General features: G+C 47.3%; 1 protein-coding gene across 1 annotated transcript in view; it reads right to left on the bottom strand.

Moving 5' to 3' along the window:
- The window catches only part of atp11b (ATPase phospholipid transporting 11B), a 93,245-nt gene that overhangs the window by 20,523 nt on the left and 59,200 nt on the right, over positions 1 to 13,522 (bottom strand). The window contains exons 23-28 of the mRNA XM_083768095.1: positions 13,348 to 13,407; positions 12,093 to 12,220; positions 10,768 to 10,903; positions 7,298 to 7,363; positions 4,123 to 4,226; positions 3,345 to 3,510 (exon numbers count right to left, since the gene is read on the bottom strand). Coding sequence (XP_083624221.1) covers positions 3,345 to 3,510; positions 4,123 to 4,226; positions 7,298 to 7,363; positions 10,768 to 10,903; positions 12,093 to 12,220; positions 13,348 to 13,407 — 660 coding nt within the window. The remainder of the gene's footprint in view (positions 1 to 3,344; positions 3,511 to 4,122; positions 4,227 to 7,297; positions 7,364 to 10,767; positions 10,904 to 12,092; positions 12,221 to 13,347; positions 13,408 to 13,522) is intronic.

Below are 13,522 nucleotides of genomic sequence, written 5' to 3' on the forward strand. Positions count from 1 at the left end.
AAGAAAAGTATGAGCTTTATCCGTGTTTGGATAAACTCTCTGTTGGTTTGCACAGGCACACACATCCAAACTACAGTATAATACAGTCCAAGGTGCTGGACTAAAATAGAGAGATAAAGATACTGGATCGTGCAGGTAATCATATGCCAACATCAAGTATCTAGCTCTTCCTCAGACAAAGTGTGTGTGTGCGTGCGTGCGTGAGTGAGTGCGTGCGTGCGTGCGTGCGTGAGTGCGTGCGTGTGATGGGTGCGATGGGTGTGCTGCTCCAAATAAATCACACCCGTGTGAACTGAGTGGTGCACCTCCCCTCTCCCCCTGCCTCTCTCTCTCTCTCTGTAATTAGCAGGCAACAGTGCAACACTATCTCTCTCCGTTTCTGGCACAACAGTGCCACTTTTGCCCCTTTACTACTGGTACTCTAAACATAGTCACATAGGTTAGGACGGACATTGCTGTTCCTTGGAGTGGTTGCACCACTCAAAAAAAAAGAGAAAAGAGTTGAGCCAGCTTCAACGTTTTCCGGCGCTCCAGTGACGCAGTGAAGCGTCAAACGATGTTTTGTTTCACAGTTCTCTCTCTCTCTCCCTCTCTCTCTAAGTCCTGCTCCTTAGAGACAGAAACCAGTTGCCATTTATTCCCTATCCTTTTTCTTTTACGCAGTGCGGCTTGAGCAACACTTCAACGACCGCTTGGCAGCTACGGCTACACTTGGAGGTTTCCTGGCTTTTGTCACCGCTAGTATAAAATGCGCTGTGTGTGTGTGTGTGTGTGTGTGTGTGTGTGTGTGTGTGTGTGTGTGTGTGTGCGTGTGTGCGTGTACCAGATGTTGATTGCTTTCTGTTCCCGATCTGAATCGTTTAGTTTCATATGAGATATGGCTGCACTGTAACTGATTTAAATTAGATATGGCTGCACTGTAACTGATTTAAATTAGATATGGCTGCACTGAAATCGATTTAGCAAAAGTGCAATACTAAGGAGAAGCCAGTAACCCAATGTCTTCTTGCATGTTCCCAAACATTAATCCATTTTGATTGTACCAAGAACACAATCAGATGAGAGAGAGAGAGAGAGAGAGAGAGAGAGAGAGAGAGAGAGAGAGAGAGAGAGAGAGAGAGAGAGAGAGAGAGAGAGAGAGAGAGAGAGAGAGAGAGAGAGAGAGAGAGAGAGAGAGACAGAGAGAGAGACAGAGAGAGAGTCACAATGTTTTTGTAAATGCTCGTAAGTACACTTAAAGACCACATCTGATCCTGATATTTCATGAATGAGGCCCATTGTGTGTGTGTGTGTGTGTGTGTGTGTGTGTGTGGGGCATTGTGACACTTTTGGGAATCCAGTGATATTTTTAACCCTGCAGAGCCTTAACCTCTTTACCCTTCTATCTGACAACCACTCTATCTCCTCCCTTCTTCCATCCATCTGTACCAGACATCCATCCTCCATCCATCTGTACCAGACATCCATCCTACATCCATCTGTACCAGACATCCATCCTCCATCCATCTGTACCAGACATCCATCCTACATCCATCTGTACCAGACATCCATCCTCCATCCATCTGTACCAGACATCCATCCTACATCCATCTGTACCAGACATCCATCCTCCATCCATCTGTACCAGACATCCATCCTACATCCATCTGTACCAGACATGCATCCTCCATCCATCTGTACCAGACATCCATCCATCCTACATCCATCTGTACCAGACATCCATCCTCCATCCATCTGTACCAGACATGCATCCTACATCCATCTGTACCAGACATGCATCCTACATCCATCTGTACCAGACATGCATCCTACATCCATCTGTACCAGACATCCATCCTCCATCCATCTGTACCAGACATCCATCCTACATCCATCTGTACCAGACATGCATCCTACATCCATCTGTACCAGACATCCATCCATCCTACATCCATCTGTACCAGACATCCATCCTCCATCCATCTGTACCAGACATCCATCCTCCATCCATCTGTACCAGACATCCATCCTACATCCATCTGTACCAGACATGCATCCTCCATCCATCTGTACCAGACATGCATCCTACATCCATCTGTACCAGACATCCATCCTCCATCCATCTGTACCAGACATGCATCCTACATCCATCTGTACCAGACATCCATCCTACATCCATCTGTACCAGACATCCATCCTACATCCATCTGTACCAGACATCCATCCTACATCCATCTGTACCAGACATCCATCCTCCATCCATCTGTACCAGACATGCATCCTACATCCATCTGTACCAGACATCCATCCTACATCCATCTGTACCAGACATCCATCCTACATCCATCTGTACCAGACATCCATCCTACATCCATCTGTACCAGACATCCATCCTCCATCCATCTGTACCAGACATCCATCCTACATCCATCTGTACCAGACATCCATCCTACATCCATCTGTACCAGACATCCATCCTACATCCATCTGTACCAGACATCCATCCTACATCCATCTGTACCAGACATCCATCCTACATCCATCTGTACCAGACATCCATCCTCCATCCATCTGTACCAGACATGCATCCTACATCCATCTGTACCAGACATGCGTCCTCCCCGTCCATTTCTCTTTACACGATCTTTCTCCATCTGTAAATCACTCTGGACTAAGACCTTCTGCTACATGTCTAAACTGTAACTAGTTATCATCTCCTACCTAGCCTGAGCTAACGTGTTTCTGGTCTAGAGGGGTGGGTCGCGGCTCAGATTTGCGCACGCCCTGATTGGATCTCATCGATCTGTCCGTCACCCCCGGCCCCTCCTTTCCCCCCTAGTGCAGCGCTACGTCACATCATTTGGAGCGACGCCCACCCGGAAGGGTTGACTCCCACTTTTAGACCAGAGCGGCCAATGCGTTCCTCCAGGCTTTACATTTTTGCACCAACAAAAATGAAAGCCTGGTACCGAGGCTATCTCCTACCTGGCTCTTCTTAACTGTAACTAGTTATCATCATCTGCTACCTCGCTCTGGACTAAGAGCTTCTGCTACATGTCTAAACTGTAACTAGTTATCCTCATGTCCTACCTGTCTCTATATAATAGTTATCACCAGGTCCTACCTGGCCCCTCTGGGTGCTGGTGGGCTGCAGGTAACTAGTTATCACCAGGTCCTACCTGGCTCCTCTGGGTGCTGCAGGTGGGCTGCAGGTGTCTGTAATAGTTATCATCATGTCCTACCTGGCTCCTCTGGGTGCTGCAGGTGGGCTGCAGGTGTCTGTAATAGTCATCATCATGTCCTACCTGGCTCCTCTGGGTGCTGGTGGGCTGCAGGTGTCTGTAATAGTCATCATCATGTCCTACCTGGCTCCTCTGGGTGCTGGTGGGCTGCAGGTGTCTGTAGAAGACCTTCTTCACCACGTCGGGGAAGAGGCAGAGGATGATGATGATGATGATGGCCATCCAGGCCGAGCCGCTGGACAGCAGCTGGACGAAGACGAAGTACATGTCCTGGGTGTGGAGGAACGGCCTGTTGGGGGGGGGGGGGGGGGGTGAGGAGGGGAAGAGATTCTGGTGATTCTGGTGTTTTCCTGGCAACGTGGCGTTAGCCCGACCGCCCACTCACTGTTCTGATACCTTTGGTGTAGGGGCGAGCATTATAACTAAGCCTAACCTTAGACCTTAGACCTAACCTTAAAGCCAAAACAAATCCCAATTTTTTTTGCAAATCTGCAAATTAAATGACCCCTATGAAATCCTCAGGACTGAAATCAGTCCCCAGGACTGAGAACTTTAAGCCCTGCCTTAAACTCACGAAAATGTTATCCTAACCTCACAAACTATGCCTAAACTTAACCTCACACTAATCTAACATTTGTCTCTCTACATTGAGACTAATGGGGGAACCCCCCGTCTTGTTAACAGTGGCTTCACCATGCAATGGTGTGTAGTGTTTTTCGCTAAGGGAGTCTGGCAACACATCAAGCTCAACCCCCAAACTCAACTGTCCCGTTAATTATGGCAGCGCTGACATTTTAAAGATGTATTAAATCCGTAGCACCTGTCGGTTCCTAAAGCAACATCTTGCACAACAAAATAGGTTCTATACATCAAGACATACAAGATGTGATCCTTAACTCACCAGATGATTCCTCCGTAGAAAAGGGAGAAGATAAAATAGAAAGCTATTGAGCCCCAAGTCACAAAATGGTTCATCCACGTCCAGAAATGGGTCTCCAACGCCAACTGTTACCACACACACACGCACACGCACGCACGCACACGCACGCACGCACAGACACACATGCACACACACAAACACAGAAGAAGAAGGAGAGAGAGAGAGAGAGAGAGATGTATTGTAACGCCTGATTCATAAATCAATACACCTACGGTTCTGTATAAAAAAAAAGACCTTGAACGCTACATGGCCTGCGACTAATGAACAAGTCTCGTTGCAGCTAATGGCCGCTGACATCATACAAACACCTCAGCGGTGACTTCATATCGTACATCTTCATCTGTCTGCTAACCCATTCTGAACGGGCACCCATTTTGGTGTTAGCGTTACATTATGCTTTAGCTATTTAAAAATAGCAGATCTACAAGCTCGTATCCCGCCACCGAGTGGCGCGATACGAGCTTGTAGGTCTGCTATTTTTGAAAAATCGAAGAACGACTGACATTTTTTTAAAATCTGATCTCAGGTCAGAGTGGGTTCATCAGACCAGTGTGTGTCCGGCGGAAACCTCGTATGAATCTGATCTCAGGTCAGAATGGGCTAAGCAGCGTGCTGCTGCTGGCTCGGCCCCACAGAGACATGCTCTTCTGCGAGCCACTGTATCATGATTATCATCCACAGTGACAGCAACGGCTGCAGACATTTCAACATTCTGAATATTGTACCGGTCGGTGCTGTGAACACGGAACAGACATGTTGTTGTGTATGAACACTGAACAGACATGTCGTTGGGTATGTATGTCTCTGTGAACACTGAACAGACATGTTGTTGGGTATTAGGGATGCACCGATCCGGCTTTTTGGCATTCGATACCGATTTTTCGATACATGGGGGTCCAGTATCTGCCGATACAGAGTACCGATCCGATACCCCCCACAAAGAAACGTAATAACCTATTAAGCTGTATATTTATTAAATAACTGTGCAACAATTAGACCAGGTTAATGTGTGCGCAGGCTAGCCTGGCTGCATTCCACATGTTATACTGTCAATACTACACTGCTGTGTCACAGAGGAGGTAGAGTTGTTTTCATACTGTAATTACACATAATTATCGGATCGGATCGGATAATGGATCGGCCACCGATCCGATACCCGATCTAGAATTTTAGCCTGGATCGGCGCCGATCTCCGATCGGTGCATCCCTATTGGGTATGTCTCTGTGAACACTGAACAGACATGTTGTTGTGTATGAACACTGAACAGACATGTTGGGTATGTCTGTGAACACTGAACAGACATGTTGTTGTGTATGTCTCTGTGAACACTGAACAGACATGTTGGGTATGTCTGTGAACACTGAACAGACATGTCGTTGGGTATGTCTCTGTGAACACTGAACAGACATGTTGTTGGGTATGTCTCTGTGAACACTGAACAGACATGTCGTTGGGTATGTCTCTGTGAACACTGAACAGACATGTTGTTGGGTATGTCTCTGTGAACACTGAACAGACATGTTGTTGGGTATGTCTCTGTGAACACTGAACAGACATGTTGTTGGGTATGTCTGTGTGAACACTGAACAGACATGTTGTTGGGTATGTCTGTGTGAACACTGAACAGACATGTTGTTGGGTATGTCTGTGTGAACACTGAACAGACATGTCGTTGGGTATGTCTGTGTGAACACTGAACAGACATGTTGTGTATGTCTGTGAACACTGAACAGACATGTCGTTGGGTATGTCTGTGTGAACACTGAACAGACATGTTGTGTATGTCTGTGAACACTGAACAGACATGTCGTTGGGTATGTCGTCGGTTGCTGTCGGGCAGAAACCTCTTATCACGGGGCGGCGGTGGCTCAGGGGTAGAGTGGCTGGACGGATGGTAACCAGCAAGGTTGCCTGTTCGAACCCGGGCTCCCCCAGAGTTAATTAATAATGGCCTACTTGATCACACTACACTACAGCGTCACACTACAGCAGCAAAAGTAGCAGATCTGCAAGCTCTGCTACCTTAGCCGTCTTCTTTTTTATTTGAATCCTGAAAAGTAACAGTTCTGAATAAAATCCGCACCCTCAGTCGAGTATAAGAGTCTTTGTTTAATAATGATAGTGCTCCGAAGCAGCAGTCACACCAGACAGTGTCAACATTTTGACACTGACGTAGACCAGCGCGCCGAAACGCGTCTGTCTGTCTGTCTGGTATGACTGCTGCTGCGGAGCACTATCATTATTAACCCATTCTGACCTGAGATCAGATTCACACGAGGTTTCCACTGGACACACACTGGTCTGATTAACCCATTCTGACCTGAGATCAGATTCTAGAAATGTCAGTCGCTCTTCGATTTTTCAAAAATAGCAGACCTGCAAGCTCGTATCGCGCCACTCGGTGGCGCGATATGAGCTTGTAGATCTGCTATTTTTCAATAGCTAAAGCATAACATGATGCTGACACCAAAATGGGTGCCCGTTCAGAATGGGTTAAACAAAGACTCTTACTCGACTGCGAGTGCAGATTTTATTGATTTTCTATACGTTCCCTTTGAATCTGCACCCGGCACACGCCTGACTGTCTGAGCAGAGCGGGCCTTTCCCCTTGAAGTAACAGCTCTGGACACGACGCAAGACAGGCCGGGCTACACCAGGCTTTTCGCGCGCGTTCACGCGCACACGCGAGTGTACATGCGTGTACGCACACTTAAAATAGGACTGGACCTAAAAGCGCGTGTGCTCGTGTGTACGTAAACGCGCACCAAATCGCCCGGTGTAGCCCGGCCGTTACAATAATGATATTATCCCATTCTGACCTGAGATCAGATTCTAAAAATGTCTATTACATCCTGACAGTTTCATTATTAACCCATTCTGACCTGAGATCAGATTCTAAAAGTGTCTTCGATTTTTCAAAAATAGCAGACCTACAAGCTCGTATCGCGCCACTCGGTGGCGCGATACGAGCTTGTAGATCTGCTATTTTTAAATAGCTAAAGCATAACATGATGCCAACACCAAAATGGGTGCCCGGTCAGAATGGGTTATACTAACCATTATGGATAATTTTGGAGGGACTGAACAACTGTTTGTTTTAGCATTATGGACTATTGTTTTAGGACCGTAGAGTACCTTTAGGTTGACAGTGATGACCATGACGGTGAAGACCAGCGTGCCGAATGTCCAGTTCCCGAACACCTACACCACATAAAAAAAAACTGTTAAATAATAATAATAATAATAAAAAGAAATGCTGAGGAAGTAATTATAGAAATACAGTCTGTCGGGTTGGAAACCTCATAATATGGCTCCCATCATGAGGCTTCCCATCCAACAAGCTATTTCACTGGTTTTTCAACAAATGAACCGGTGCTGCAAATACTGAAAGTCTTTAACCCATTTTGGCGCGGGAACCCCTTTTGGTGTTAGCATTATGCTATGCTTTAGCTATTGCAAAATAGCAGATCGACAAGCTCGTAGCGCGCCACCGAGTGGCGCGCTACGAGCTTGTATAGGTCTGCTATTTTTTAGAATCTGATCTCCGGTCAGAATGGGTTAAAATTATATCTTATCTTACAAGTGAGAAGAAGTGGGCGGAAGTTATCATGCAGCTGTTGTCATGCAGCCGTTATCACTGTCTGAGCCCACTTTCCATTGCTACTGTATGTTTGCGTCACATCTCTAGTTGGCGCACGTCAGTGGCCATCAGGTCCACAATTATGATGAATTCCTGTTCTGTTCTTTACCTACAGAGAAACGTCTAGTTGCATGTCTCTAAATGTTTGTATGTCTTTAAATGTTTTGATGAATTGAACAATGTGGACCCTGTTGTAAACAAGTGTAATGCTTAATTGGGTCGTCCACTCACAGTTGACAGTCTTTGTATTGAGTTTGTGCTTAAAATGTACTGTAAATTCTACAAACTGTTAACCCATTCTGACCGGGCACCCATTTTGGTGTCAGCATCATGTTATGCTTTAGCTATTTAAAAATAGCAGATCTACAAGCTCATATCGCGCCACCGAGTGGCGCGATACGAGCTTGTAGGTCTGCCATTTTTGAAAAATCGAAGAACGACTGACATTTTTAGAATCTGATCTCAGGTCAGAATGGGTTCATCAGACCAGTGTGTGTCCAGTGGAAAACCTCGTATGAATCTGATCTCAGGTCAGAATGGGTTAATAAAGATTTCAATCAATCAATCAAAAACCATAACGCACGTCAGCGTTGCGCCGCGCTATTGACATTGCTCCCTACCATTTCTGTCATATTCATGATCTTTGCCCCATTTCCTTTCCTCTCTGCCGCTAACCACACCGGAGGGCAATTAGCCATTACGTGGCACAGTGCAATGCATATTGGGTTGCAGGTGCATTATTTCTTTTGTTTGTTTGTTTATTTTTGTTTATTTCTTTTCCCTAGACTGGAGCGTGCGACAATTCTAGTATATATAAAAGATAAATTACAATTGTGTCAAGGTGACATGAGGACAGAAAGTGATTCAACCAGAGAAATGATCTCAATCTTACCAGCTGGCTGTTAGCTCGCAAGATCTGAAGACATGCACAGCGTAGAAGAAAGAAAGGAGGAGAAGAAGACATTAATGTGAACAAAAAAAACAAGGAACGAAGAACAAGACGTGCGAGAAAATAAAAGAGCAACAGGAGTCGAGACAAAAAGAGGTTTGGAATCCCAAACTAGTGCCAACGGTGACAGCCAGAAGGTTTGACATCCCAAACTGCAACAGTGATCGACGGGTGGTACGATAATACTCTACGATAAGGCAGCAGAGGGGAGTTCAGGGGGGAGAGGAGGGAGTTTAGGGGAGAGGAGGGAGTTTAGGGGAGAGGAGGGAGTTTAGGGGAGAGGAGGGAGTTTAGGGGAGAGGAGGGAGTTTAGGGGAGAGGAGGGAGTTTAGGGGAGAGGAGGGAGTTTAGGGGAGAGGAGGGAGTTTAGGGGAGAGGAGGGAGTTCAGGGGAGAGGAGGGAGTTCAGGGGAGAGGAGGGAGTTCAGGGGAGAGGAGGGAGTTTAGGGGAGAGGAGGGAGTTCAGGGGAGAGGAGGGAGTTCAGGGGAGAGGAGGGAGTTTAGGGGAGAGGAGGGAGTTTAGGGGAGAGGAGGGAGTTCAGGGGAGAGGAGGGAGTTTAGGGGAGAGGAGGGAGTTTAGGGGAGAGGAGGGAGTTCAGGGGAGAGGAGGGAGTTCAGGGGAGAGGAGGGAGTTTAGGGGAGAGGAGGGAGTTTAGGGGAGAGGAGGGAGTTTAGGGGAGAGGAGGGAGTTCAGGGGAGAGGAGGGAGTTCAGGGGAGAGGAGGGAGTTTAGGGGAGAGGAGGGAGTTTAGGGGAGAGGAGGGAGTTTAGGGGAGAGGAGGGAGTTTAGGGGAGAGGAGGGAGTTCAGGGGAGAGGAGGGAGTTTAGGGGAGAGGAGGGAGTTCAGGGGAGAGGAGGGAGTTTAGGGGAGAGGAGGGAGTTTAGGGGAGAGGAGGGAGGTTAGGGGAGAGGAGGGAGTTCAGGGGAGAGGAGGGAGTTTAGGGGAGAGGAGGGAGTTTAGGGGAGAGGAGGGAGTTTAGGGGAGAGGAGGGAGTTTAGGGGAGAGGAGGGAGTTCAGGGGAGAGGAGGGAGTTTAGGGGAGAAGGAGGGAGTTCAGGGGAGAGGAGGGAGTTCAGGGGAGAGGAGGGAGTTCAGGGGAGAGGAGGGAGTTCAGGGGAGAGGAGGGAGTTTAGGGGAGAGGAGGGAGTTTAGGGGAGAGGAGGGAGTTTAGGGGAGAGGAGGGAGTTTAGGGGAGAGGAGGGAGTTTAGGGGAGAGGAGGGAGTTCAGGGGAGAGGAGGGAGTTTAGGGGAGAAGGAGGGAGTTCAGGGGAGAGGGGGGAGTTTAGGGGAGAGGAGGGAGTTCAGGGGAGAGGAGGGAGTTTAGGGGAGAAGGAGGGAGTTCAGGGGAGAGGAGGGAGTTTAGGGGAGAGGAGGGAGTTCAGGGGAGAGGAGGGAGTTTAGGGGAGAGGAGGGAGTTTAGGGGAGAGGAGGGAGTTTAGGGGAGAGGAGGGAGTTCAGGGGAGAGGAGGGAGTTCAGGGGAGAGGAGGGAGTTTAGGGGAGAGGAGGGAGTTCAGGGGAGAGGAGGGAGTTCAGGGGAGACGGCGCAGGCTTCCAGAGGTACCTTTCACATGAAAGGTTTGGAAAGGTACCTATAGAAGTCAGCCTGGAACAGACCAACAGTCTGGGACTGTAGATAGGAGGAGGAGAAGCCAACGTAAGAGAGACACGGAGAGGAACAGCGCTACATAACCTGGCACAAAACACACACTGGCAAACAGAATAGATAAAACACACAACCAGACAGCAGACAAGAGAGTGACTTAACGCATTTAGGATCGAGGCCGATTCTAAAAAAAAATGCCTTCTAAATCCTGACCTATACGTTTTTCTGGAAAAGTCATTTATTCAAAAATTACAGTTGTTTCTTTTGGACAATTTAGGTCATTCCCGAAAAAAAGAAAAAAGGAGTTTCCCAGTCCTAAATGCGTTAATAGAGTAGAGCGCATTCTTGAAAACAATAAAGTCAGAATAAAAGCCGATGTTTACTACATAACATAACATAACTAGCTACACACACCTGTCCATTTCCCATGAGCGTTGTGTCCTCCATCAGTATGTACGACCCGAAGAAGAAGACGAAGGCATGACAGAAGGCCAGGAAGGTCCAGTACATAAACCTCTTGAAGGACAGCAGAGAGTTCCTACTGATGTCCCTGAAACACACAAAGGACAGCAGAGAGTTCCTACTGATGTCCCCGAAACACACAAAGGACAGCAGAGAGTTCCTACTGATGTCCCCGAAACACACAAAGGACAGCAGAGAGTTCCTACTGATGTCCCTGAAACACACAAAGGACAGCAGAGAGTTCCTACTGATGTCCCTGAAACACACAAAGGACAGCAGAGAGTTCCTACTGGTGTCCCTGAAACACACAAAGGACAGCAGAGAGTTCCTACTGATGTCCCCGAAACACACAAAGGACAGCAGAGAGTTCCTACTGATGTCCCCGAAACACACAAAGGACAGCAGAGAGTTCCTACTGATGTCCCTGAAACACACAAAGGACAGCAGAGAGTTCCTACTGATGTCCCTGAAACACACAAAGGACAGCAGAGAGTTCCTACTGATGTCCCTGAAACACACACATGAAAATAAACCTCTGGAAGGACAGCAGAGAGTTTCTACTGATGTCCCTGAAACACACACAATGCAAATAAACCTCTACTGATGTCCCTGAAACACACACAATGAAAATAAACCTCTACTGATGTCCCTGAAACACACAAAGGACAGCAGAGAGTTCCTACTGATGTCCCTGAAACACACACAATTAAAATAAACCTCTGGAAGGACAGCAGAGAGTTCCTACTGGTGTCCCTGAAACACACAAAGGACAGCAGAGAGTTCCTACTGGTGTCCCTGAAACACACAAAGGACAGCAGAGAGTTCCTACTGGTGTCCCTGAAACACAACAAAGTGTCCATGACAAAGAAAAGATATGATGTGGAGACAATAAAGACTATTATTATCATTATTATTGAAGGTGGTAACAGTCGGGTTGAGTACGTTGAATCTAGTTCGCATCAATACGATCTCTAATGGAGGATTTGGTTGACACAATGAAATAAAATGGCGATAGTATTCAGTGTGGGGCAGACACAGCTTGTAACAGACAGATTGTGAGAGAGCAGCAGCTTTGTTGTTGCAAGGAAAGCGGTAAAATGAGACTTTTAGTGGCTTAAATACCGAATTATGCCTGCTGACAAGCACTCATTACTATACCGTCCCTGTCGGGTGGTGATATTTCTGCCCGACAGCAACAATATAACTACAACTACGTGCCAGACAGTGAGTGAGTGCTACAGCAGCAGATGGAAAGCGGGGTTCAGAGAGAGGCTCACCTGTACAGGACCGGTTTGCTCTGCAGCACGTGTGGATGGACCAGCTGTTCAAACAGGCTGTACACCAGGATGGGCAGAGAGGTGAAACAGATGTTGTACAGCGTCAGATAGACGCTGTCATACAGGGTCTGCAACCAACACAAAGACACGCGTTACATTAACCCATTCTGACCCGAGATCAGATTAAAAGAAATGTCAGTCGCTCTTCGATTCTTCAAAAATAGCAGACCTGCAAGCTCGTATAGCGCGCCACTCGGTGGCGCGCTATGAGCTTGTAGATCTGCTATTTTTCAATAGCTAAAGCATAACATGATGCTAACACCAAAATGGGTTCCCCGTTCATAATGGGTTAACACCGATTCTACACGTTACCAACGATAATATCCAAGGTTTGGCAGAAAGGTTCATACAGATTGTATACAGTTGAATAGATCACAACACATTGCCTCATGCCACCCGTGGACGTCATATCAAATCCAACACTTTGACTGCCATGGACGTCAAATGCGTGTTTTCAGCTTAAGAGTATATATTAATAGAGACGCCACCCCCGGAGGAAACCCTGAGGCGAAATGGACATAGTGGACACATTTGGTATTGCAGTTTGGACCCAAACACATGAACTCGCTGGTCCGTTGACCATCATTGCGCACGTTCACGATGACACGCGGACGCTGTGTCATGCGTAAAACGCACGTGAACGCGTGCATGTGCTTTTGAGCAACTTAATGCAAAGTGGATGGAAGGAGGAATCCGGTGACGTCTCTATTAATATCGTGATTACACTAGAGGATACTAGGTTGCTAGGAGACGGATACAACCGGGAAATAAGGGCCTTTCTCGGCCACGCCCCTCTCACATTGTTTATATTGTGTTTAGTTTCCAAGATGGCCGCAGCACCAGGAGGGGGGCGGAGGTGAGCGGGCGGGGTCGACATAATGCCTGGTCTTACTGGGCTGCATTCAAGACACTTGCCTTGTGTCTGACACCTGACTTGTGTCTGAACACAGCTTTGACGGATGTGTTCTGCCCCCCCCCCCCCCCCTCCCCCCATCAAACAAAATGTTTGGTCAAACCACATGGGCTTCCATTGGAAATGCATTAGATACTGTACGACATCAAACTACAGAGAGAGAGAGAGGACGGTGGGTAAAAGAGAGATTTGGAGAGGGACAGAGAGAGAAAGAGAGAGACAGACATACAGTGAGAGGTGAAGGGGAGGGGGGGGGTAAGAAAGACACATACAGAGACTTACTTGTTGTGAAAACAGACAGAAGAACTGGTATAAAAACTGGGGTGTGATAAAACACACATTCTAAAAAGAGACAAGGAGACAACATTAAAATCACATACTAGAGAACAGGGACACATGTTGACGCGTAAAGAGTTGGTTGACACACTGCAACACTGGGTATTGGTTACACCGACAT

The sequence above is a fragment of the Protomyctophum parallelum genome (genome assembly GCF_964188405.1).
Source record: "Protomyctophum parallelum genome assembly, chromosome: 6".
Classification (NCBI taxonomy): Eukaryota; Metazoa; Chordata; class Actinopteri; order Myctophiformes; family Myctophidae; genus Protomyctophum; species Protomyctophum parallelum.